The sequence below is a fragment of the Muntiacus reevesi genome, chromosome 1 (genome assembly GCF_963930625.1).
Source record: "Muntiacus reevesi chromosome 1, mMunRee1.1, whole genome shotgun sequence".
In the NCBI taxonomy this organism is placed as follows: domain Eukaryota; kingdom Metazoa; phylum Chordata; class Mammalia; order Artiodactyla; family Cervidae; genus Muntiacus; species Muntiacus reevesi.
In genome coordinates, this window is record NC_089249.1 from 95,743,380 (window position 1) to 95,769,502 (window position 26,123).

General features: G+C 45.7%; 2 protein-coding genes across 2 annotated transcripts; both read right to left on the minus strand.

Moving 5' to 3' along the window:
- Positions 1–1,789: 1,789 nt before the first annotated feature.
- On the minus strand, positions 1,790–12,253 carry LOC136147927 (glutathione S-transferase Mu 1). Its single transcript, XM_065907280.1, has 8 exons — positions 12,116–12,253; positions 11,771–11,846; positions 11,292–11,356; positions 10,907–10,988; positions 10,710–10,810; positions 9,896–9,991; positions 9,701–9,811; positions 1,790–2,318 (listed from the first exon to the last, which is right to left on the minus strand). Exons 1-8 carry the CDS (start codon positions 12,149–12,151, stop codon positions 2,229–2,231), a joined length of 657 nt encoding a protein of 218 aa, XP_065763352.1. The 5' UTR covers positions 12,152–12,253; the 3' UTR covers positions 1,790–2,228.
- Positions 12,254–14,610: 2,357 nt separating this feature from the next.
- On the minus strand, positions 14,611–25,214 carry LOC136147942 (glutathione S-transferase Mu 1-like). The gene is made up of 8 exons (XM_065907307.1): positions 25,185–25,214; positions 24,835–24,910; positions 24,328–24,392; positions 23,668–23,749; positions 23,470–23,570; positions 22,718–22,811; positions 22,517–22,629; positions 14,611–14,700 (listed from the first exon to the last, which is right to left on the minus strand). Exons 1-8 carry the CDS (start codon positions 25,212–25,214, stop codon positions 14,611–14,613), a joined length of 651 nt encoding a protein of 216 aa, XP_065763379.1.
- Positions 25,215–26,123: the final 909 nt, after the last annotated feature.

Here is a 26,123-nt window from a genome sequence, read left to right on the forward strand (position 1 = left end):
ATTTATTTTTTATTTGGAGGATAATTGCTTTATAATATTGTGTTGATTTCTGTCGTATAATCAACACGAATCAGCCATAGGTATACATATCTCCCCTCTCTCTTAACCCTCCCTCCCACACTAGCTTTGCCCTTTTAATTTGAGCATTTAAATCTGGAGTCAGAGAAATAAGTTCATCTGTTTTTGAAGTTCTGTTGAAATACAGCCCCATCCATTCATGTATGTATGTCCCATGGCTGCTTTCACACTACAGTAATAAAGGTGAACAATTGTGATGGCGGAGACCATCTGGTCTGCAAAATCAAAAATATTTACTGACTTATAAGTTTCATTAACTATTAGTTTACTGGACTTTTTTATGTTAGCATGTTTACTTTTTGAAATAATTATTTATTTAAAAATCATTTAGTTCACATTATTCCTACTTTTGCTTAATATTTTTTGCTTAATAACTGCAAGAAATGACCACTCAGACAAATACCCAACAGGACTCTTCTCCAAAGCACCTGAGGGCTATGACTTGAGGCCAAGTCAAGACTTGAGGCGGTGCTATAACAAACCCAACTCCACCATCTAGCCACCCTTCGAAGGACCTGCTAATCATATTGTTATCTGATGAGGCCTACACTTTACCTAAAATGGCACTCTCCCTCCTGACTGCACAGAGTGGCTACACTTTGGTCCAGCACACTAGCCCAGCTCATTTCAGGTCAAGTTATCCAAGGGCCAGCTACAGCCCACTAAATGCTTAAGTTAGTGAGACCTAATGGCTTTCCTCTAGACATATAGATTTCAAAACTTCTGATGTTGATTCTTTATCTTAAGTGGCTCAGGAAACTATAGTGCTGAGTCGCTTCAGTTGAGTCTGACTCTTTGCGATCCCATGGTATGTAGCCTGCTAGGCTCCTCTGTTCATGGGATTCTCCAGGCAAAGATACTGAAGTGGGTTGCCATGCCCTCCTCCGGCAGATCTTCCCAACCCAAGGATCAAACCCTGTATCTCTTACATCTCCTGAATTGGCAGGTGGGTTCTTTACTAGTACCACCTGGAAGCTAGGCACCTATATGCAGAGCTCTAAATCCATAAAATTTAGTCTGAGAATTTCCCAGGGTTTTAACTAGAGATACTTCTTTCACGTTTCCAACTGTTATTGAACATATACTGTGTGTGAGGCAGTATAATAGATGTGAGATATAAAGTTGAATAAAAATGGATTCTTTCCTCAATGTCTTTATGACCAAGTTAGAGAGAAAACAAGTAAAACAATGATTATAATACAGTGGCGGCAAATTTTATTGAGATATGTGGTAAGAACACAGATGAAGGGTATCTAAAGCAGAGAAAACTTCCAGGAGAAGTGAATACACCAGGATCGCACACCCATCAGTAGACTACTCAGGTCCCTTAACCAGCACCCAAGAGCCCCCTGAACCATGACACAGAGTACTACAAGCTGACAGGAGGCATCCCATAAATGCTGAATTAGAGGAAAGCAGGCACAGAAGGGCCCCCTTCGGTAGAGACCTCATGCTAAGAAACAGAGGTGCATGAAGTGGAGATAGAAATGAACAAGCAATAGTATGATCCCACCTGTGCCCAACCTTCCACCACACACACACACACACACACACACACACACACACACACACACACACACACACACACACACACGCGCCCATTCATGCAGCCCTGCAGAGCACAACAGAAGGGAAAATGGACACCACCACACCCGACATTGTCGGTCATGACTCCAGGAAGCCAGGAGGGAATAAGACAAGACACAGCAGGTCAGGTGTGATAAGGCTTTACTGGGGATCAGACAGGCTAGGCAGGAACCACACAGGGAAGCAGGGCCTGCACACCAGGCCAGGTCTGGTCTTCAGGGCAGTGCTGGGAGCTCGGAGCAGAGCTCCATGGGCCAGGGATCTGGCTGGGCTCCTCACAGCAGAAGCAACCATGGGAGGGAAGGATAGTCTGGGTGGCTTTAGTGCAGGAGAGATAATGTGGGGTCAGGGAGGATCTTTGCAAAAAAAAAAAATGAAAAAAAAAAAGTGGGAAACTGAATTAAAGGATGGATGAAAAGGGTGGTGGGAGGGAGATAAGGGGGCCAAGGAAGCATCTAGAGTGAACAGAAGGAGAAAGAAAAACACCGAAGGTTCTGTGTGCAGGAAGGTCCGCCTGGTCTCCGGGGCCCTGGCTCCTCAGGCCCATCTCCTGGTTGGAGGCATTACTTGTTGCCCCACACGGCAAGCTTCAGGAACAGAGGGCCTGGGAGGAAGCGACTGGACTGCATGTAGGCAGAGATCTTCTTCAGGCCCTGAGGGTGGGAAAAAGATCAGGCTTCAGATCTACTGCTCCACTACGGTTCATGCAGTTCTCCCTAAGTTTGGAACCTAGATATAGCCCTTTCATGTGGAGTCAAATATTGGGACAAAATACTATCCTCCTGGTATCCCCAACTCTGGAAAGTTAACTCTTCCAATTATTTGTAATTCCAGTGATATCTTGATAAAACATGACATATGGAGACTCCACCCAGCACTTGTTGCTAGAGATGATGACATAGGTTCAGAATCCCTAAATGACCCTGCAAGATGGGTTCTACTGAGACTATTTATCAGAAGGGAAACTGAGGCACACAGAGGATAAGCACTTCCCTCATGCTCATGCTGCACATAAGTAATATGGCTAGAATGCAGCCTGCTTGCTTGCCCTCTCAATTCTGAGGTCTCTCTGCTGCACCCCCTTCCTCACAGCTGAAAAAAAAACAAGGAGACTCACTCATCATCCACTTATACAGTTAAGTGACCACTCCTGGCAGTTCCCACCAACAGTGTGGCCGCAGGGGAATTCAGGATGGGGAAAAAAACAAATGAAACATTCTCTGTTTTGGATACATAGTCCCTAGACAGTTAAGATGCATCTAAAGAAGCACTCTAATCAAACTAGGTTTGTATAGTTTTCTATGCAGAGTAAAGCACTAAAATCAGTAACTTGAGATCCCTAGCTTGTGGTGATTAGCAGTAATCTTTACCAAGATGTATAATTGATTACTCCTGTTTCCCAGACCTCCTCCTCCACCTCCTGAAAGCAGTTTCCCAGAGATATCTGAGAGGGTGTCTCCTAGCATACAGGTCTCCCAACAAAAGAGAAACTCACTGCTCTTACATTGTGTGGACTTTGTTTCCAGTGGAGAGTTATAGTGACCACAAAGGAGTCCAAATGAGACCTCTTACTGGTATTGGAACCTTACAAGGAGCTGGAGCCTTGGTACCAGCAAGGCCCCTTGTGCCGGTCCACCTCTGTCCGTGATCATGTGAATTTCGGTGAATCTCTCATGATCTCAGGTTTACCATCTTGGTTGACAATCCTGAGTTTTCTTTAGTGGTACATGAAAAAGCTTCCTGTTTTTAGAGATACTGAGAAGGTACCCAGCTGAGACACTGGGAAGGTTCAGGTTGGGTGCGTAGATCAGGGACTGGTTTGTGTACTTCCTTGAACTGACTAATTTACCAGAGTTGGTCGGAATATAGTGTAGATACCACATGAGATCTCTTAGCTCCATGGATAAGGGACAGAGTTCCTCTTGGCCAAGCAAGGCTTTTTCAGGCAATTGAGAAACTTGCAGGAGTGATGGGAGGCAAGTCCTCATACCACACAGCAATCCCATAAGGAATCCCACTTTTTAAAGAAACTTGCTCATCCGGGGACACACACAAAAGGTTTGGCCAACCTGTGTTCCCAATGCCCACGGTGTTCTCAGACTGTCAGAAGAAACCGAGACATATCAAAGACCCGAAAAGACTACAGGGTGACGACGAGGAGAGTTAAGCTCACAAACAGCAGAAGGGCCCACCACACACACTTATCAAAAGAAATTTATCCTGACAAACATACTGTGAAATGGGAAACAAAGCTTTATAAACAAAAGAAAGAGGGGTGACAGATTGGCAACCTAAGACTGACACTACAGGCAGGTTCAGGTACATTACATATGTAATTACAGGTACATGTGGAGTTTATACTGCAAATGCTTACTTAATTGGGGAAACTATACCAAAGGAGATCTCATCCTAAAAATGGTCAAAAAAGGGTTCTTTGACATTCAAAATTAGGGTTTTTTTTGTGTACACAGCAAGAGGAATGGGTTATAAAATCAAACAGACTGAATGATTCAGAAGGTTTGGTAAAACTGTGATTACTTTGGCCAAAAAAAGTTTTGTTTTCCAATTCTGACCTTAAGGAAACAAAAGTCCTTCTAGGAAGAACTTGCATCATCTCCCTGTATCTTTGAGACATAAAAGTTCTACCTCATCTTCTTATGCATCTTCCAGTCTCTCTAATCGTGAAGGTACACATGGTGTGTGGTTGGCAGCAAGTTGCACAGACAGTGATTCCAAGAGTCTTTTTGTCCAGCTAAGTTGCATTAGGTAAATGTGTCGTTAGGGGTCCCAGTTCATAAAGGGTCTTTGTCATTTCAACCCTCCTTGTGTCTCCTTGTACAACAAAGGCCTTTACTTTCTTAGACTATATTTGGGAGTAAACTTCCTGGTTCTTGAGAAGGCTGCATCCTTTGCACTCTCGTGGGGATTCCTCTTGCCTCTTATTAGTTTGAATCATAACTAAGAATTCTAACAATGGATCCTTTAAACTGGGAAACCTGCTAAATTGGTAAATTTTTAGAGACCTCTCATTGAAAACATTTGTTTAGCTGATCCCTATGGAAAAATCAAACTAAAGGGTGGATACACAGATATATAATGGTGGCTAACCTTAAGAACTTCTTTAGTTTCAAATCAATCAACCAACAAAAATTATTCCTAGAGTTTTGTGGTCTCAGCTTCCCCTCAATGGCTCTTACAGATGCTAATAAAAACAAAAGAATAACTAAAGTTAACTAGGTTAATTAACAAAGGAATAGTTAAAAACTGAGGGGAAAGTCAAATGAGTTCTTCCTACAAAGTAGAAATTTTAAAGGAACTGGTCCCAATAGGATGAAAATCTTTAGATGGCTATTAAGAGGTATGGTAAATGAAACAGACTTTGATGGCACAAAATCAAAGATTTTGATACAACACTACCAAAAAAGATGTTCTGGAGAGGCCAAAAAGACCCCTTATCAGTCCCCTTAAATGTTAAAGAGACCCAAACAAATCCACTCTATTTACCCCAGTGTAGGAAAATTGTAAAGGCAAAACGGTAGAAAAATTCACCAGCAATTGCTCAGGGCAATATGCCAAACAATCCAATAAAGACTGACAAAAAACCCTGGGTCCCTTGGCTCAACCCCTCACTGGGGACAGAACTGGGTAAAATGGCCAGGGAATAAAAAGGAAATTTTCTGGGACTCCTTATAAGACCAAGACTTGTTAACAGGATCCTTACAAGGGCTATGGTTAAAGGTAAAATATTAATAGTTGATAGAATTGAGATGAAAGTTTTTTTGTTACGGGGAAGAACAAAATCTGCCTCCATGTTGGATCTGTTTCTTTCTTTCTTTTTTTTTTTTTTTTTTTTTTAAGATTTGTATCCTTTTTTTTTGGCTGCACTGGGTCTTCATTATGAGCCTGGGCTTTCTCTAGTGCAGCCAGTGAGGGCTACTCTTCATTATGATGCGCAGCCTTCTCACTGCAGCAGCTTCCCTTGTTGTGGCGCACAGACTTAGGTGCGTGAGATGCAGTAGGTAGTTGCAGCACATAGACTAGCAGCTGTGGCTTTCAGGTCCTAGAGCCGGGCTCATTAGCTGTGGTGCAGGCTTCGGTGCTCTGCATCATGTGGAATCTTCCCAGACCAAGGATTGAACCCATGTCCCCTGCATTGGCAGGCAGATTCTTATCCACTGTACCAACAGAGAAGTCCAGATCTGTTTCTTTTACTTTAAACTTTGCTTCCCATTGCTTTTGTTCACTAAAAGGACACCCTCCACAATAATGGCCTGCCTTGGGGAACCCTGCCCCTCTGCCTGAATGTTAGACCAAAGTGCCCTTGTTCAGGGCCCTGTCCACCTGTGGATGGCTACAGGAAGGAAAAAATTGGCATATCCTCTCCCCAAGGCTGGCAATTCCAGGAGATATTTGCAAGATTAATGACCTTTTTACTTTACTTCCTCACCTCCCCCATCTCTGTTCTATAAAAGAACCTGGCATGCAGACCCTGATAAAATGGTTATTTTGAGACATTAGTCTGCCATCTTCTCAGTCTGCACCTCGTCTCTCAGATGATTGGCCTGTTGTGCAGCAAGCAGACTAAACTTGAACTCAGTAACATACTAAAAAGTGGTATATTTGAACAGGCTTTATGTAAGATGGTTATATCTCTTTTACCTGATTATACTGTGGGGATATACAAACATGTCTCACTGGGGAATGATCCCCTGCCTGGCATAAGACAGGGCATATAATCTGCCTCTCAGACAACGTTAATTAAATATAACAGAGGAAACCGATAGGGTTACCTGAGCCCACACACCATAAGGTTAAAATTGCAAGCTAATATTCAGGGCCTAATAAAAGCAATATTGGAGTTTGATTGGGAGGTTGTGTTTGGTTGGTTGGTTTTGTTTTTGACCAAGGGTAAATTGGTCTGAGTTTGACTTGTGCACTCAGAAAGAGGACCTTCTGCAAATATTTGAAGACATGAAATACGGATCCCTAAAGTTCTAAAATATAGAAATCTTTTGATTTCCAGTTTAGTTGGAAATTTTCCTACTGATATAAAAAAAGCAAAATTTAAAAAAGGTAGTTGGTCAAATCAATCTTTTGATATCATTTAGATAGAAGCCCAGTTCTTCCGGGAATTGAAAGCAACTGTGTTTGTCCTGCAAATCTCCACATATCAGGGGACTTCCCTGGTGGTCCAGTTGCTAGGAATCTGCCTTCCAGTGCAGTGAAGGCAGTTCAATCCCTGGTCAAGGAACTAAGATCCCACAGGCCCAGGGGCAACTAAGCCCACACACCACAACTACTGAGCCCATGTGCTCTGGGGCCCATGCACCACAAGGAGAAGAAGCCGGAGCACCACAGTGGAAGATCTCACATGACACAACTAACACCCAATGTAGCCAAAAAAAGGTTACATATTTTTAAAAATCTCTTCATATCAGATATGCAAATATAGCACACAATGACCTGAAACTAAGCCTGATTAACATAATAAGATAAATCTAACACCAAACGGAAGAAATAATGGAAAAGAGGTATTTTTAAACTCAAACAGTTGGAAAGGCTCCTTCACCCAAAATCTAATTTACAGCCTTTTAAAGGATTTGTCAAGAATGAAGGACTTCCCTGGCGGTCCAGTGGTTGAGAATCTGCCTGCCAAAACAGGGGACATGGGTTCAATCCCTGGTCTGGGAAGATTTCACATGCCCCTGGGCAACTGAGCCTAGGTTCTAGAGCCTGAGAGCCACAACTACTGAAGCTCAAGTGCCTAGAGTCTGGTGCTCTGCAACAAGAGAAGCCACTGCATTAGAAGCCAGAACACCGCAACTAGAAAGCAGACCGAGCTCCCTGCAACTAGAGAAAGCCCAGGTCCAGCAACGAAGACCCAGCCCAGCCAAAAATAAATAAATAACTTTTTTAAATTTATGAAAATAAAAGAATGAATGTAAATCTTACGTCGTTTCCATGAACAGTAAAAAGCCTGAAGATATTCGCTCCTAACTGGTTATAGAAAGGGGTAAGCTATAATCTACTGCAGTCAACCACAGACAATCACCCTGAGGAGATTTCAGGATGAAGAAAACCAGAATGAAACATTCTGTGTTTTAGACACGGGGCCCCCAGACAGTTAGGATGCATCTCAAAGAATTTTCATGACTCCAGATTAACCCATCTTCCTACACAGAGAAAAGCACTAAGATCATTAACTTGAGATGTTTGTTTTTCAATAAATAGCACTAATCTTTTACCAAGATGCATGCTTGACTATATGTATATCCCAGCCAAAAACTCATATACCTACTGTCTCCTACCCTACATCTTCAGAGCTCTATGAGAAGCTGTCTCCTGGGTTCCAAACAAAATTGGAGGTCTCCAAATAAAGTCAAAACTCACTGCTCTTAAGTAGTGTCGAATGTTTCTCCATCGACCTCTCATCATAGGAGTATTTATTCTTCTCATCAAGCAAAAAATAATCTCTTCCGGAGAAAATGCTCCTAGTTCACAGGGTTTGCCCACAAAGGGATGAAAAACAAAAAGGCCTAGCAAAACAAAAGGGCTCAGAAAGTGGTCAGGCAACATAAACAAGAGACCACATTTCACCCAATTATTCAGGAAAACATGGATGAAACATGATAGGAGGGTGTGGAGCAGCAAGGCTAGCTCAGGCCAGACTCTAATTATTCCACTTAAAAGACACAGACCAACTGCCTGGCCCAGGACCTGAGTCCACTCTCATTGGGCCTCAACCCACATCATCCTGAGTTCTGCTATGGCCAACCAGACAGTGAGAAACTCAGGTGTACCTGTGCACCATTTTCCCAAGATAGTGCCCAAGAGTTCCCAGAACTCCAAGATCTAGGCCTGCCTGTACTCCACAGCCCAGGGCCCAACAGGCCACACTGCAGACCACATCTGTCCCCATCCTTCCTGCTGGGCAGTCACCCCAGCTCTTGCAAAATTTCCAAGGCAACAAGCCTTGGACCAAAACCAGAGCTGATGAGAACTAGCTGAGAAAGCAAATTTCATGATGGGGAGCAGGAATACAAAACAGATTGTAGGCCAAAAAACCTATTGAATGAGAGCTTCAAATTCCCATATCAGTCACAAAGCAGACTCTGTTGCTCTCCAGTTGGGTGAATGATGAGCTGGGAGGTGAGGTCAGGCTGCGCTCCTCCAGAACCAAGGTGGCCCCACACACACCACACGGCTTGGAGTCCCTGTAGTTCTCCAGCTGCGCTGAGCCCAAGAAGCTGGGCGCCAGGACTATGTGACATCTGTACCCCACTGTGCCTGACACAGCATCTCATACAGGGGAGAGGATCAGATCAGTGAACGTGACTTAAAATGAATGCACTATCGCATCTCTGAGATGGAATCTGGAGTTAACATGAAGGAAGAAGGGACAGGAGATGAGGAGTGAAGGAACTGCCCACCATAAGAGGTGTGAAGATGAAATCCTTGCACAGGACACCTCTGTATGTACCCAAATCCCAGCACCAACTACAGCCCTGAGAATCTCAGAACAACAGGTGGGGGCTCAATTGCTGCAGAGCCCTTTGGAGATCAGAATATATCATATGTGTTTTTAGTACTTGATATCAATCCTATTGTGTCTCATTCTACTAATGCCAGTTGCATACCATCTCCTGAATATTCTGCTTCCTACACACTTTCCAAAACTGTGAACCCAGACAATAAAAGGACCAGAGCTTTTCATTTCAGTACAGGAAATGGAGAGGCACATAGAAGCCAGACGGTCTGACTGGGAGCCCAGTACAGCCTGTACTGGTTGTGTGACCTTCAGAAATTACTTATCCTTTCAGCTTATTTCCTTATCTGTAAAATGGAGAGGATAATTGTTCTACATGTAGGAATGTTATAAAGATTAAAAGTGACACAATATGCGTCAGTCTGAGGAGAGATTCTGGTAAACAAAATTCTCCATAAATGCTATTCTTCATCATATTTCCAACTAGGAAATCAGAGAGAATAAGAAAGAGAAGAAAGATGTAAATACTAAGGAGTTCAGGGGAATCACCTCAAAACGAGCAATGAAGTCTTTCAGGTTTGGAAATGCATCCAGGCACTTGGGCTCAAATATGCGGTGCATGTCAAGGACGTCATAAACCAGGAAATCCACATAGGTGAGCTGAAGAAAAACAAAGCATGAATGCGGACCGAACTCTGAACCTCGGAAAAATGACAGCTACCCCACCCCCAAAGCCGTCCATACCTTGTCCCCTGAAAACCAAGGCCTCTTCCCCAGAAACTCTGAGAACAGCTTGATTTTTTCAGGGATCTCCTTCAAGAAACCAGGCTTCAGTTTCTCCTGAGACACAAAACAGCTGTCACCACCCTCACACACAGACTCACTGGCAGAGAGCAGTCCTCCCGGGGCTATGTCTGATCCCAGCTGTCAGGTGAGCACTCATGTCCCTTGACTGTACATGAGTCAGGGCCCAGGGGCAATTTAACCCACCTGTGTTCACCAGACTTCTATGGGTATCACCTCCCATCTGTGAGAGGTGATGGGAGGACAAAGGGCAAAACCACACTGTTCCTGAACCTGTCACCACTCAGCTCCAGACACCTGCCCTGGGTCAGACCAGCAGTGCTGTGAGACCTGGTGGAGCTTGGTCCTCAGACCTCAGGCCGATCAACACTGAAATGACTAGGAAAGAAGTCCTATGTTCCAGTATAGGAGACTAGAATGGTGTGGACACCTGGGCAGTTTCTGGACAGTTGGAGAGAACTGGAAGCTAAAAGGAAGGAGGGAGAGGAATAACAGCTAACCCTGGGCTGCCCACTGGACACATGTGTTTAGGCCTTAGATGCGGAGAGGAGGTGCTGGAGTAAGGAGGAAAATATCCTGTCTAGGAAGTGAATTTCCATCCAGGAAAAGCCGGACTCTTCTTATTGGTGGGAACTGAATCAGAGTTTTCAGGAAAATGTCTTGGTGGATAAGTAGCTCTAAGGAAATAAAAATCTAAAAGACCAATAAATGAGATCCTGACAAGCATCTCACACTCTGTTCCACCAGGACTCACAAAGTCAGGGCTGTAGCAGATCCTGGCCATGGCAAAGCGGACATCCATAACTTGGTTCTCCAAAATGTCCACACGAATCATCTCCTCCTCTGTCTCCCCACCTGTGGCCACACAACAGAGACTCAACCTCAGTATACCCTCCGGCCAGCCCAGGGCATGACGACCTGCACCCCTGCCCCAACCCCAGACCCACTCACACATGTTGTGCTTGCGAGCAATGTACCGAAGGATGGCGTTGCTCTGGGTGAGCTTGTGAGTCCCATCGATTAAGTAGGGCAGCTAGAAGAACAACAGGGTCTGGTTATTTGGCCCACCAGACTCCCCTGTACCCCCTCCGTTGACCAAGGGCAGAGATGAAACCTGGCATTCACAGAGCCTAAATACTATGGTGGGTACTAAATAATATGCTGCAAAATGGAGGGATGAGCTGGGACACAGAGCATCATGGAAGGGCAGGGGAGAGAACCAGGAAGGTGAGAGACAGAACAGAAGGCACCTGTTCCTGAAACCTCTAAGCCAGGAAAGGAGACGGATGGAGACACTGTCCACTCCCCCTCCCAGCATCCCAGCCCCTGCACCTACATTGGGGAAGTCCAGGCCCAGCTTGAATTTTTCATTCAGCCACTGGCTTCTGTCATAGTCGGGAGCTGAGAAAAAGAAGATGCAGTGAAACAACTTCCCACAAATCCAACCCTCCTTCCCAGGGAACCTACCAAGGAATCAGAGGCAAGACCCTCTAAACTACTGGATCTGGAATCTGAACTGGATTCTAATCTCACATGGAGCTTTAGCGGAAAGCACACTTAGAAGGATTTGGAACCTCCCTGAGGTGAGGCTTACAGAGAGCTAATGCAAGCACTAAGTGGAGCCCAAGGCTGCCACAGGGGCTCTCATGTCCTGCTTTGGGGGACAGTTGCACCCCCAAGGTTTGGGGAAGGGGCAAGTCCCTTTTCCAGCTGGTGGAGTTAAGGGATGGGAGTAACAAGAGCGGAATATGAGTTGCTTGGCAACAAATCAGCATGAGTTGAGCAGAAGTTAGAATAGGAAAAGGACTCCATTACCATCTCCCATCGAGTACTGTCTCTCCTCATAGTTTGTGTCTGTGTACTCCAGGAGAAGGCGGATGGCATGGGCCAGCTGGGAGAGATGGTGGGACAGAGGGCAGACGTCAGTCTTGACTGCAAAACTCTCTGTTCCAGGTCACTTCCACACCTCCAACTCCCTCAGCACCATCACCTGCACCAGCCCACCCACGCCACACACACACATGCCAACACCCAGATAAGATGATCGGGCTGAGGCGGGAGGGACTTTGAACCGGCCTCAGCTTTGCAGCAGTTTCCCAGCGTGGCGCAGCATTTCCCCACCCGCCTCCATCTTCCCCGCCCTGGGGGACCCCCGCTCACCCCGCGGATGTCCCAGTAACCCAGGATCATGGGCATGGTGCAGGTTATGACGCTCAGAGTGCAGGAGCTCCAGCGCAGTTAGGCTTGAAACGTCTTCTGAATTCGGGAGTAAGCGGGCCCGGAAGCACCCGCCCCTCTTCTCGGCCCCGCCCCCAGCCCAGCCCCTGACTCAGCCCCGCGGCGGCCAGAACGGGTCTGCTCCTGTCTCTCAGCAGATTCCTTTGGGAGCCAATCCCTGGGCGCCTAGAGATCAAAGGCCGCCGAGGTCGGGCCCGCCTGGTTCCCGACCAGTTAGATGTCAGCTAACCGGGAGGAGTTGCCAGTGCCCTTGGGAAACAAGACTGAATTATAACATTAAATCGGCCCGTGTTACGGGAACATGGGAAACCAGGCAATCCTAACCCTCCCCCATGATTTATTAATATAACCCATGATAGCTGCGGTCTTCCAGAACAGACTATCGTTGCGATAGAAAGAGGTGAGGAGGCAGAGAAAGGAAATGTGGTCTCCCTGTGCTCCTTTCAGGGACTGTGTAGGACCCTGCCCCTCCTCATGTGCCTAAAAATAAAGATACAACATAAATTAATCAAGTAGTTTATGGCCTCACTTGTGAATCTAAATCCAGATCCACACACAGTGGAGAGGGTACCCAGGTGCAGCTCTAGAGATGTTCTGACAGACAGCTCCATGTCTCTCACACTGATGAGACAGTGACAGGGAGTGTGGTGGGAAAGGGACCCAGGGGAGACCAGTCTTCTGAGTGCCCCAGAGGGTGTGCCTCTGGGCCCCAGAGGGTGTCCAGAGAGGCGTGACAGCCTATACAGCTCCACACAGGACCAGAGTCAGAGTGACCCCACACACCCTCAGCTGCCTAGATCCACAGATTCCAGCTCTCACCCTGCCTCCTGACCCAATGGGATTTTAAGAGAGTGAACTCTGTCTTTTAAAAAATTATAGTTGATTTACAACTATAAAGTTGTGTTAGTTTCAGGTGTACAACAAAGTGATTCAGTTATCCATATACAGATGTTCACTCTTTTTCAGATCCTCTTCTCAGATAGATTATCACAGAATATTGAGTAGGGTTCCCTGCGCTGTACAGCTCGTCCTTACTGGTGATCCATCTTATACATAGTGGTGTGAGGGCCCAGTGTCTTTTGATGTCACTCTGTGATCTCTGACCTGAGGTACAATCTGCACAAGAATAACGTCCTACCTGCCACCTTTCCTCTTTGCAGGCAGCAGTTTATTTCAAAATAAGAATAGGACATAGGTTGGACTGTGGTTTCTTTTCCTTGCTGAAAGGATATTACAAAGTAGTGGATGTAGGTAATTAATGCTTTAAAAAGCAAATAAATTTTGTAAGCTAATACACAAAGTTGGTATACTGCAAAAAAGTATTTAAAAATAGAGCTTCCCAGGTGGCTCAGTGGTAACAAATCCGGCTGTCAAGGCAGGGGGCTCAGGTTTGATCCCAGGGTCAGGAAGATTCCCTGGAGAAGGGAATAGCAACCCACTCCAGAATCCTTGCCTGGAGAATCCCATGGACAAAGAACCCTGGCAGGCTAGATCCATACGGTTGCAAACAGTTGGACACGACTGTGCATGCACGCACACATGCATGTTGTAAGAATGCGGATGAAGGGTATCTAAAGCAGGGTAAGCTTCCAGGAAAGGGTGACAGAAGCGAATCCACTAGGATCCCACACCATCTGTAGACTACTCAGACTCCTTCCTCTGCACCCAAGAATCCCCTGAACCATGACACAGAGTACTGCAAGCTGACAGGAGGCATCCCATGAATGCTGAATTAAAGAGGGAACCAGGCACAGAAGGGCTCCCCTTTTGCAGAGACTTGATGCTAAGGAACGGAGGTGCATGAAGTGGAGATAGAAATGAACAAACAATCATATAACCTACTCATCCCCAACAGTCTACCCCACCCCACTCCACACACACCCATACCCAACCATGGAGCCCTGAAGTGGACAACAGAGGGGAAAATACACACCCCCACATACCCAACACAGTCATGACTCCAGGAAGCCCTGAAAGAATAAGACAAGACACAGCAAGTGTGATAAGGCTTTACTGGGCATCCGACAGGCTGGGCAGGAACCACACTGGGAAGCAGGGCGTGCATACCAGGCCAGGTCTGGTCTTCAAGGTAGCGCTGGGAGCTCAGAACACAGCTCCAAGGTCAGGAGTCTGGCTGGGCTGCTCACAGCAGAAGTAATCATGGAAGGGAAGAATAGTCTGGGTGGCTTTAATGCAGCAGGGATAATGTGGGGAGGGGGAGGAACTTTGCTCAAAAATAGTGGGAAACTGAATCTTTAAAGTAAGGATGGAAAGGGATGTGGGAGGGAGATAAGGGGGCCAAGCAGCCATCTAGAGTGAACAGAAAGAGAAAGAAAACACCGAAGGTTCTATGTGCAGGAAGGTCCACCTGGTCTCCAGGGCCCTGGCTCCTCACGCCCATCTCCTGGTTTCAGGTATTACTTGTTGCCCCACACGGCAAGCTTCAGGAACACAGGGCCTGGGAGGAAGCAGCCGGACTGCATGTAGGCAGAGATCTTCTTCAGGCCCTGGGGGTGGGGAAAAGAACACCAGGCCTCAGGTCTGCTGCCCACTGGAACCCAGGCAGCTCTCCCCATGTTTGGGACCTGGGGTACAGCCCTTCCATGTGCGAGTCAAATGTTGGGGCAAAATATAGTCTTCTGGGGTCCCCAGCTCTGGAAAGCTAACTCTTCCGATTTCCTGTAATTCATTTCACATCCAGACTTATCACATACAGAGACTTTATACTGTATTAAATGGTGCTATAATCCACTAGATATGGTGACAGAGGTTCAGAATCTCTACACAACTCCCTTCCAAGTGGATTCTACTGAGACCATTTATCAGCAAGGAAACTGAGGCACATAGAAGATAAGCACCTCCCTCATGCTCACACTGCACATAAGTAACATGGCTAGAATGCAGCCTGCTCACTCTCCCTCTCCATTCTGAGTCTCTCTGCTGCACCCCCTTCCCCATAGCTAAAAACAAGGAGGCTCACTCATCATCCACTCACACAAACAGTTAAGTGACCCTCAGTGCAGTTGCCCACCAACAGTGCCTGCAAGGCAATTCATGATGGGAAAAAACAAGATGAAACTTGCTATGTTTTGGATACATGGTCCCTAGATGGTTAAGATGCCTAAGCTCCAGAAAGAATGAAGTGGCTGGGCCAAAGCAGAAATAATGCTCAGTTTTGGATGTATCTGGTAGTAAAAGCAAAGTCTGATGCTTTTAAGAATAATATTGCATAGGAACCAGGAACGATAGGTCCATGAATCAAGGTAAATTGGTTGTGGTCAAGCAGAAGATGGCAAGATTAGACATCATCTTAGGAATCGGTGAAATAAAATGGATAGGAAAGGGAGGATTTAATTCAGATGACCATTATATCTACTACTGTGGTGAAGAATCCCTTAGAAGAAATGGAATAACCCTTATAGTCAACAAGACTCCAAAATGCAATACTTGGGTGCAATCTCAAAAACGACACAATTATTTTGGTTCGTTTCCAAGACAAACCATTCAACATCACAGTAATCCAAATCTATGCCCCCACCACTGATGCCAAAGAAGCTGAAGTAGACTAATTCCGTGAAGACCTACAACACCTTCTAGAACTAACATCAAAACAAAGCAGTCTTTTTTCATCATCAGGGATTGGAATGGAAAACTATGAAGTCAAGAGATACCTGGATTAACACACAGAAATCCCTTCCATTCCTATACACTAACAATGAGAAAACAGAAAGAGAAATTAAGGAAACAATACCATTCACCATTGCAACAAAAAGAATAAAATACTTAGGAGTATATCTACCTAAAGAAATGAAAGACCTATACATAGAAAACTATAAAACACTGATGAAAGAAATCAAAGAGGACACAAACAGATGGAGAAATATACCATGTTCATGGATTGGAAGAATCAATATTGTCAAAATGGTTATACTACCCAAAGCAATCTATAGATTCAATGCAATCCCTATCAAGCTACCAACAGTATTTTTCACAGAACTAGAACAAATAATTTCACAATTTGTATGGAAATACAAAAAACCTCGAATAGCCAAAGTAATCTTGAGAAAGAAGAATGGAACTGGAGGAATCAACCTGCCTGACTTCAGACTCTACTACAAAACCACAGTCATCAAGACAATATGGTACTGGCACAAAGACAGAAATATAGATCAATGGAACAGAATAGAAAGCCCAGAGATAAATCCACGAACCTATGGACAACTTATCTTCAACAAAGGAGGCAAGAATATACAATGGAAAAAAGACAACCTCTTTAACAAGTGGTGCTGGGAAAACTGGTCAACCACTTGTAAAAGAATGAAACTAGAATACTTTCTAACACCATACACAAAAATAAACTCAAAATGGATTAAAGATCTAAATGTAAGGCCAGAAACTATAAAACTCCTAGAGGAGAACATAGGGAAAACACTCTCCGACATAAATCACAGCAGGATCTTCTATGACCCACCTCCCAGAATATTGGAAATAAAAGCAAAAATAAACAACTGGGACCTAATGAAACTTAAAAGCTTTTGCACAACAAAGGAAACTATAAGCAAGGTGAAAAGACAGCCCTCAGATTGGGAGAAAATAATAACAAACGAAGCAACAGACAAAGGATTAATCTCAAAAATATACAAGCAACTCCTGCAACTCAATTCCAGAAAAATAAATGACCCAATCAAAAAATGGGCCAAAGAACTAAACAGACATTTCTCCAAAGAGACATACAGATGGCTAACAAACACATGAAAAGATGCGCAACATCACTCATTATCAGAGAAATGCAAATCAAAACCACAATGAGGTACCATTACACGCCAGTCAGGATGGCTGCTATCCAAAAGTCTACAAGCAATAAATGCTGGAGACGGTATGGAGAAAAGGGAACCCTCTTACACTGTTGGTGGGAATGCAAACTAGTACAGCTGCTATGGAGAAGAGTGTGGAGATTTCTTTAAAAACTGGAATTAGAACTGCCATATGACCCAGCAATCCCACTTCTGGGCATATACACAGAGGAAACCAGATCTGAAAGAGACACATGCACCCCAATGTTCATTGCAGCACTGTTTATAATAGCCAGGACCTGGAAGCAACCTAGATGCCCATCAGCAGACGAATGGATAAGGAAGCTGTGGTACATATACACCATGGAATATTACTCAGTCATTAAAAAGAATTCATTTGAATCAGTTCTAATGAGATGGATGAAACTGGAGCCCATTATACAGACTGAAGTAAGCCAGAAAGATAAAAGACCAATACAGTATACTAATGCATATACATGGAATTTAGAAAGATGGTAACGATAGCCCTATATGCAAAACAGAAAAAGAGACACTGATGTACAGAACAGACTTTTAGACTCTGTGGGAGAAGGCACAGGTGGGATGTTTCAAGAGAGCAGCATCGAAACATGTATATTATCTAGGGTGAAACAGATCACCAGCCCAGGGTGGATACATGAGACGGGTGCCCAGGGCTGGTGCACTGGGAAGACCCAGAGGGATCGGGTAGAGAGGGAGGTGGGAGGGGGGATCAGGATGGGGAATACATGTAAATCCATGGCTGATTCATGTCAATATATGACAAAAACCACTACAATATTGTAAAGTAATTAGCCTCCAACTAATAAAAATAAATGGAAAAAAAAAAAGAGAGAGATACCTGGAATAACAGGCAAGTTAGACCTTGGAGTACATAAATGAAGCAGGGCAAAGGCTAACAGAGTTTTGTCAAGAGAACAAGCTGGTCATAGTAAACACCCTTTTCTAACAAACCAAGAGACAACTCTATACAAGGACATCACCAGATGGCCAATACCAAAATCACATTGATTATGTTCTTTGTAGTCAAAGATGGCGAAACTCTACACAGTCAGTATAAACAAAACTTGGAGCTTACTGTGGCTCAGATCATCAGCTCCTTATGGCAAAATTTAGGCTTAAATTAAGGAAAGTAGGGAAAATCACTAAGCCATTCAGGTAGCACCTAAATCCATTCCCCGATGATTATACAGTGGAGGTGATTAGTAGATTCAAAAGATTAGGTCTGGTAGACAGAGTGCCTGAAGAACATGGATGGCGGTTCATAACATTGGACAAGAGGCAGTGACTGAAATCATCTGAAAGAAAAAGAAATGCAAGAAGGCAAAATGGTTGTCTGAGAAGGTTCTACAAATAGCTGAGGAAAAAGGAGAAGTGAAAGGCAAAGGAGAAAGGGAAAGATACACTTAACTGAATGCAGAGTCCGAGAGTATAGCAAGATCTATTAAATGAGATAAGACCTTCTTAAACGAACAACGCAAAGTAGAGGAAAACAATAGAATGGGGAAGAATGGGAAAGACTAGAGATCTCTTCAAGAAAATTGGAGAGATCAAGGGAACATTTCATGCAAGGAAGGGCACAATAAAAGAGAAATGGTAAGGACATAATAGAAGCAGAAGAGATTAAGAAGAGGTGGCAAGAATACACTGAAGAACTACACAAAAAAGTTTTCAATGACCCAGATAACCACAATGGTGTGGCCACTCACCTAGAGTCAGACATTCTGGAGTGTGAAGTCAAGTGGGCCTTAAGAAACATTACTACAAACAAAGCTAGTGGAGGTGACAGACTTCCACCTGAGCTATTGAAAGTCCTAAAAGATGATGCTGTTAAAATGTTGTACTCAATATGTCAATAAATTTGGAAAACTGTTCAGTGGCCACAAGTCTGGAAAAGGTCAGTTTTCATTCCAATCCCAAAATAGAGCAATGCCAAAGAATGTTCAAACTACTGTACAATTGCACTTATTTCACATACTAGCAAGGTTATACCCAAAATCCTTCATGCTAGGCTTCAACAGTACGTGAACCAAGAACTTCCAGATGTAAAAGCTGTCTAGAAAAGGCAGAGAAACCAGAGATCAAATTGCCAACATTTGTCGGACCATGGAAAAAGCAAGGGGGTTCCAGACAAACATCCACTTCTGCTTCATTGACTGCATGGATCACAACAAACTAGAAAATTCTTAAAGAAATGGAAATACTAGACCACTTATCTATCACCTGAGAAACCTGTATGTAGGAGAGTTAGAACCTTAGATGGAACAACGGACAGGTTCAAAAATGGGAGAGGAGTAAGACAAGACTACATACTGTCAGCCTGCTTATTTAACTTACATGCAGAATACATCATGCAAAATGCTGGCCTGGATGAATGACAAGATGGAATCAAGATTGCCAGGAGAAACATCAGCAACCTCAAATAAGCAGATAATACCACTCTAATGGCAGAAAGTGAAGAGGAACTAAAGAGCCTCTTGATGAGGGTGAAAGAGACAGTGAAAAAGCTGGCTTGAAACTCAACATTCAAAAAAATAAGACCATGGCATCCAGTTCCATTGCTTCATGGCAAATAGAAGGGGAAAAAGTGGAAGCACTGACAGATTTTACTTTTCTGGGCTCCAAAATCACTGTGTACGGTGACTGAAGCCATGAAATTAGAAGATGTTTGCCCCTTGAAGGGCTTCCCTGGTGGCTCAGATGGTAAAGAATTTGCCTAATGTGGGAGACCTGGGTTGGGAAGATTCCCTGGAGAAGGGAAAGGCTACCCACTCCAGTATTCTTGCCTGGATAATTTTATGGACAAAGGAGCCTGGCAGGCTACAGTCCATGGGGTCACAAAGAGTCAGACATGACTGAGTGACTTTCACTTTCACTTGCTCCTTGGAAAGAAAGCTATGACAAACCTAGACAACATATTAAAAAACAGAGACATCACTTTGCCAACAAAGGTCTGTTTGGTCAAAGCTATGGTTTTTCCAGTAGTCATATATGGATGTGAGAGTTGGACCATAAAGAAGGTTCATTGACAAGGAATTGATGTTTTTGAACTGTGGTGCTGGAGAAGACTCTTGAGAGTCCCTTGACCTGCAAGGAGATCAAACCAGTCAATCCTAAAGGAAATCAACCTTGAGTATTCATTGGAAGGACTGATGCTTAAGCTGAAGATCCAATACTTTGGCCACCTGATAGGAAGAGCTGACTCGTTTGAAAAGACCCTGATGCTGGGAAAGATCAAGGGCAAGAGAACAGGGCAACAGAGGGTGAGATGGTTGGATGGCATCATCGACTCAATGGACATGAGTTTGACCAAACTCTGGGAGATGGTGAAGGACAGGGAGGCCTGGTGTGCAGTAGTTCATGGGATCGCAAAGAGTTAGACACAACTGAGGAACTGAACAACACTGTTCTTAAGTTGTGAGGGTTTTTTCCCAATTGCCATCTGGTCATAAGAGTATTTGTTCTTCTCATTCTCCAAAATTATTCTCTTTCTCAGAAAAGATTCCTAGTTGCAAGAGTTTCCATAGAGATGGGCCCCAGCAAAACAAAAGTGCTCAGAAAGTGCCCAAGCAACTTGCAGAAGAGACCACATTTCACCCAATTATTCAGGAAAACATGGATGAAACATGATAGGAGGGTTCAAGCAACAAGACTAGGCTAGGCCAGACTCTAGTTTTTCACTTAAAAGATACAGACCAATTGCCTGGACTGGGACCTGAGCCCACTCTTACGGGGCCTCAACCTACCTCATCCTCAGTCCTACTACAGCCAGTCAGGCAGCAACACTCAGGTGTCCCTGTGCACCATCTTCGCAAGATAGACAGTGCCCAAGAGTTCCCAGGACTCCAAGATCTAGGGCTGCCTATACCCCACAGCCCAGGCCCCAACAGGCCACACACTGCAGGCCACATCTGTTCCCATCCTCCCTGCTGGGCAGTCACCCCAGATCTTGCAAAATTCTCAAGGCAAAAGCCTTGGACCAAAACCAGAGCTGATGAGAACTAGCTGAGAAAGCAGATTTCATGATAGAAGTGGACATACAAAACAAACTGTAGACTGAAAAACCTCTTGGACAAGAGCTTCAAATTTCCATATCCATCACAAAGCAGACCCTGTTGCTCTTCAGTTGGGTGAATGATGAGCTGGGAGGTGGTCAGGCTGTGCTCCTCCAGAACCAAGGAAGCCCCACCCACACCACACAGCTCAGGGTTCCTATAGTTCTCCAGCTGCACGGAGCCCCAGATGCAGGGCACCAGGACTGTGTGACATCTGTATCCCCCTTGTGCCTGACACAGTGTCTCATACAGGGGAGAGGATCAGATCAGTGAACGTGATTTAAAATGAAAATACTAACCCATCTTTCAGACAGAATCTGGAGTAACGGGAAGGAAGACAGGATGGGAGATGAGGAGGGAAGGAAAGTACCCACCAAATGAGAAGTCAAGATAAAATCCTTGCACAGGACATCTATATTATGTTAGCAGAAATGTTATGTTAGTCACTCAGTCATATGCGACTCTATAGTCTGTGGACTATAGCCCCCCAGGCTCCTCTGTCCATGGAATTCTCCAGGCAAGAATACTAGAGTGGGTAGCCATTCCCTTCTCCAGGGTATCTTCCCAACTAAGGGATCAAACCAGGGTCTCCCACAGTACAGGCAGATTTTTTACCATCTGAGTCACCAGGGAAGCCACCAACTACAGCTCTGAGAATCTCAGAACAACAGGCAGAGACTCAATTGCTGCAAAGCCCTTTGGAGATGAGGAGAAAATATTGTCTGTCTTTTTAGTCCTTGATATTAATACTACTGTGTCTTACTCTACTAATGCCAGCTGAATATCATCTCCTGAAGGCTCTGCTTCCCCCACACTTTCCAGAGCTGTGAGCCAGTCATGAAAGGGACCCGAGGGTTTTATTCCTACAGCAAATGAGGAGCCACTGATGCTGCCCATGGAAGTCAGACGCTCTGACTAGGAGCCCAGCACAGCCTGTACTGGTTCTGTGACCTGCAAAAACTACTTGTCCTTTCAGGTTGACTCCTTATCTGTAAAATGAAGAGGATAATTTTTCTACCATATAGTAATATTATAAAGATTAAATTTGACATAATATATGTCATTGCTGAACAGAGATTCTGGCATAAACCAAGTTCTCCATAAATGCTATTCTTCACTGTAGTTCCAACTAGGAAATCATCCAGGCTTTCCAGGTGGCACATCTAGTGATAAAGAACTCATCTACCAATGCAGGAGATGAAAGAGATGCAGGTTCAATCTTTGGATTGGGAAGATCCCCTGGAGGAGGGCATAGCAACCCACTCCAGTATTCTTCCCTGGATAATCCCATGGACAGAGGAGCCTGGCAGGCTACAGTTTGTAGGGTCACGAAGAGTTGGACATGACTGAAGAAACTTAGCATGCATACACACAGGAAAGTTATCAGGGAAAGGCGGGAGAAGAGACATAAATACTAGGGGGAGCATGGGAATGACCTCAAAACGGGTGAGGAAATCTTTCAGGTTTGGGAATTCATCCAAGCACCTGGGCTCAAATATGCGTTGCAAATCAAGGATGTCATAAGCCAGGAAATCCACATAGGTGAGTTGCAGGAAGACAAAGCATGAATGTCTACCAAACTCTGAACCTGGGGAAAAATGACTGCTCTCCCTCCCCAGAAGCCATCCCCCTTACCTTGTTCCCTGCAAACCAACACCTCTTCCCCAGAAAAACTGAGAAGAGCTTCATCCTTCCAGGAATTTCCTTTAAGTAACCAGGTTTCAGTTTCTCCTGAGACACAAAACAGCTGTCACCGCCTTCAGACAGACTCCCTGGCAGACAGCAGGCCTCCCAGGGCTGCATCTGATTCCAGCTATCAGGTGAGCAGCCATGTCCCTTGACTGCACCTGGGTCAGTGCCCAGGGTGCAATTCAACCCACCTGTGTTCATCAGACTCCTATGGGGACCACCTCCCATCTGGGAGAGGCGATGGGAAGACAAAGGGCAAAACCACACTGTTCCTAAACCTGTCACCACTCAGTTCCAGACACCTGCCCAGGGTCAGACCAGCAGTGCTCTGAGGCCTGGCAGAGCTTGGGCCTCAGACCTCAGGCCAATAAACACTAGAATGACTAGGGAAAAAGTCCTATGTTCCAGTCTGGGAGTCAGAAATGGTGTAGGCACCTGAGCAGTTTCTGGACAGTTGGAGAGAATCTGAGAAGCTGGAAGACAAGAGGGAGAGGAATAAAGTCTGACCCCGGGCTGCCTGCTAGGCACCTGTGTTTATGCCAGAGATGTCGAGGAGGAGACACTGGGTTAACAATGTAAACACCTGTCTAGGAACTGAATTTCCACTCAGAGAAAGCTGGAGTCTTTCCTAAGATTCTCCAGTGTAGAGGACCGTGTCCAGCATTTCAAACCCTGTCCAGTCCAATGTGAAAGGACTCACAAAGTCAGGGCTGTAGCAGATCCTGGCCATGTGCAAGCGGACATCCATAACCTGGTTCTCCAGTAAGTCCACTCGAATCTTCTCCTCCTCTGTCTCCCCACCTGTGGCCACACAGCAGACTCACCCTCAGCATCCCACCCCAGTCCAGCCGAGGGCATGGCCACCTGTGCCCCTGCCCCCAACCCCATACCCATTCACACATGTTGTACTTGTGAGCGATGTGGCGAAGGATGGCATTCCTCTGGGTTAGCTTGTGAGTCCCATTAATTAAGTAGGGCAGCTGGAAGAACAACAGGGCCTAGTCACTTGGACCACCTGCATCTCCATCCTTGAGTAAGAGCTGAGATGAAACCTGGCACTCACAGGGCCTGGCCCACTGCAGACATTAAATGCTGCTGCTGCTAAGTCACTTCAGTCGTGTCCGACTCTGAACGACCCCATAGACGGCAGTCCACCAGGCTCCCCCATCACTGGGATTCTCCAGGCAAGAACACTGGAGTGGGTTGCCATTTCCTTTGCAAATGCATGAAAGTGAAAAGTGAAAGTGAAGTCGCTCAGTCATGTCCGACTCTTAGTGACCCCATGGACTGCAGCCTACCAGGCTCCTCCATCCATGGGATTTTCCAGGCAAGAGTACTGGAGTGGGGTGCCATTGCCTTCTCTGGCAGACACTAAATGATATGCTGTAAAATGAAGGGATAAGCTGGGACACAGAGCATCATGGAAATGTAGAAAACAGAACCAGGAAGTTGAGAGGCAGAGCAGAAGGCACCAGTTCCTGAAACCTCTAAGCCAGGAAAGGAGATGGATAGAGACACTGTCTACTCCCCCTCCCAGCACCCCAGCACCTGTACGTACATTGGGGAAGTCCAGACACAGCTTGGATTTTTCATTCAGCCACTGGCTTTTGTCATAGTCAGGAGCTGTGAAAAAGAAGATGGAATGAAACAACCTCCCAGGAATCCAACCCTCCTTTCCAGGGGGACCCAGCAAGGAGTAGAGGCAAGACCCCCCCTGAACTGGTGAATCTGGTATCTGAACCACTAAGTCTCACATGGAGCTTTGAGGGGAAAAACCAACTTGGAAACTTCTTGAAACTAGGTGAGTAATCCTTACAAAGGGTTTAGGTAAGCACTAAGGGGAGCCTGTGAATGGTTGATACAGGACCCAGCTGTGGGCTCTCATATCCTTCCTTGGAAGCCAGCTGCACCCTAAAGGGTTCGGGAAGGGGCAGGTCCCTGCTCCAGCTGGGCGGGCTGGAGGGGTGGGCAACAGACGTGAACAACAGGGGTCAGAACATGGGATGCTTGGCACCAAATCAGCATGAGTTGGGCAGAAGTCAGGACACGACAAGGATGTCATTACCGTCCCCCATCGTGTACTTCTTTTCCTCATAGTTTGAGTCTGTGTACTCCAGGAGCTGGTGGATGGCGTGGGCCAGCTGAGAGAGACGGCCGGAGGGAGAGCAGATGTCAGGTCCTAATTGCCTGACTTTCTGTGTTCCCACAACCTCAACACCAACCCCCACCCACACTCGCGCGCACAAGCCCCGCTTGAGGAAAAAGGGCAGAGGGATAGGACTTTGGGCTTGGCTCCACCAAGCTCTGAACAGGAATATTCTAGTGAAATCAATCCCCATTGCACAGCATTTCCCACCCCCAACCCTCCCTACCCTGCCGGCCTCCATCCTTCCCGCCTTGGTGACCCCAGCTCACTCCGCGGATGTCCCAGTAACCCAGGATCATGGTCAAGGGGCTGGTTTCCGTGCTGAGTGGAAACACTTCACAGGGGCTGGGCTGGAAATTTATCCTCTGACCCGGCGGTGAAGGCGCGACCGGAAGCACCCGCCCCTCTTCTAGGCCCCACCCCCAGCGTGACCCCCAGCGTGACCCCCGCGCGACCCCCAGCGAGACCCCCAACTCGGCGAGGCCTTTCCCAGATGCAGCCCTAGGCAAGCGAAAATGAGACCTATTTCCGCCTCAGAGCCAAGGGGTCTCCAGAGACATGGTGTGGGCTCAGAGATGCCAAGAATCCGCGGGTCGGGCTCACCTGGTTCCTGATCCCAGTCAGATCTCTGCTAAGTCGGTGGAGTTGGCGACACGCTCAGGAAACAAACCGGAATCAACAGCAGCAAGGCTTCCCTTCGCTCTCAGGATCCGCATAGTTTTGCCCTTGGGCTTCAGAGATCCGGCGAGCTCTGGGAAAGTCTGACCAAGTTTAGGCCAAGAGCAGGTGCCCCTCAAATTGCGAGTTTAATTGGCACCTGTCACAGGAAGAACAGGACTCCAGGCAATCCTAAAGCTCCTCAATCAGTTACGATCCCTAACAGCCTCAAGTCTTGGAAGAAAAGCCTATCACTGGGATAGGAAGAATCACCCAGGTCAAGAAAATGTGTCTCAGTGCCTTTCTTCCGGGCCTATGGAGGACCCAGCCCTTCCCTGCTGTTCTAGGAGTGAAACTGATCAAATGTAAATTAATCAACTAGTTTATGGTTTGAATTGTGAATCTAAATCCAGAACCAGGCCCAGCAAAGAAGATGTCAAAGTGCAGTCCAGAAATATCCTGACAGCCAGCTAGATGTCCCTCACATGATACAGTGATGGAGAGAATGGTGGTCACAGAAGGAATGTGACTGAAAGGGCAAGAGCTATCCT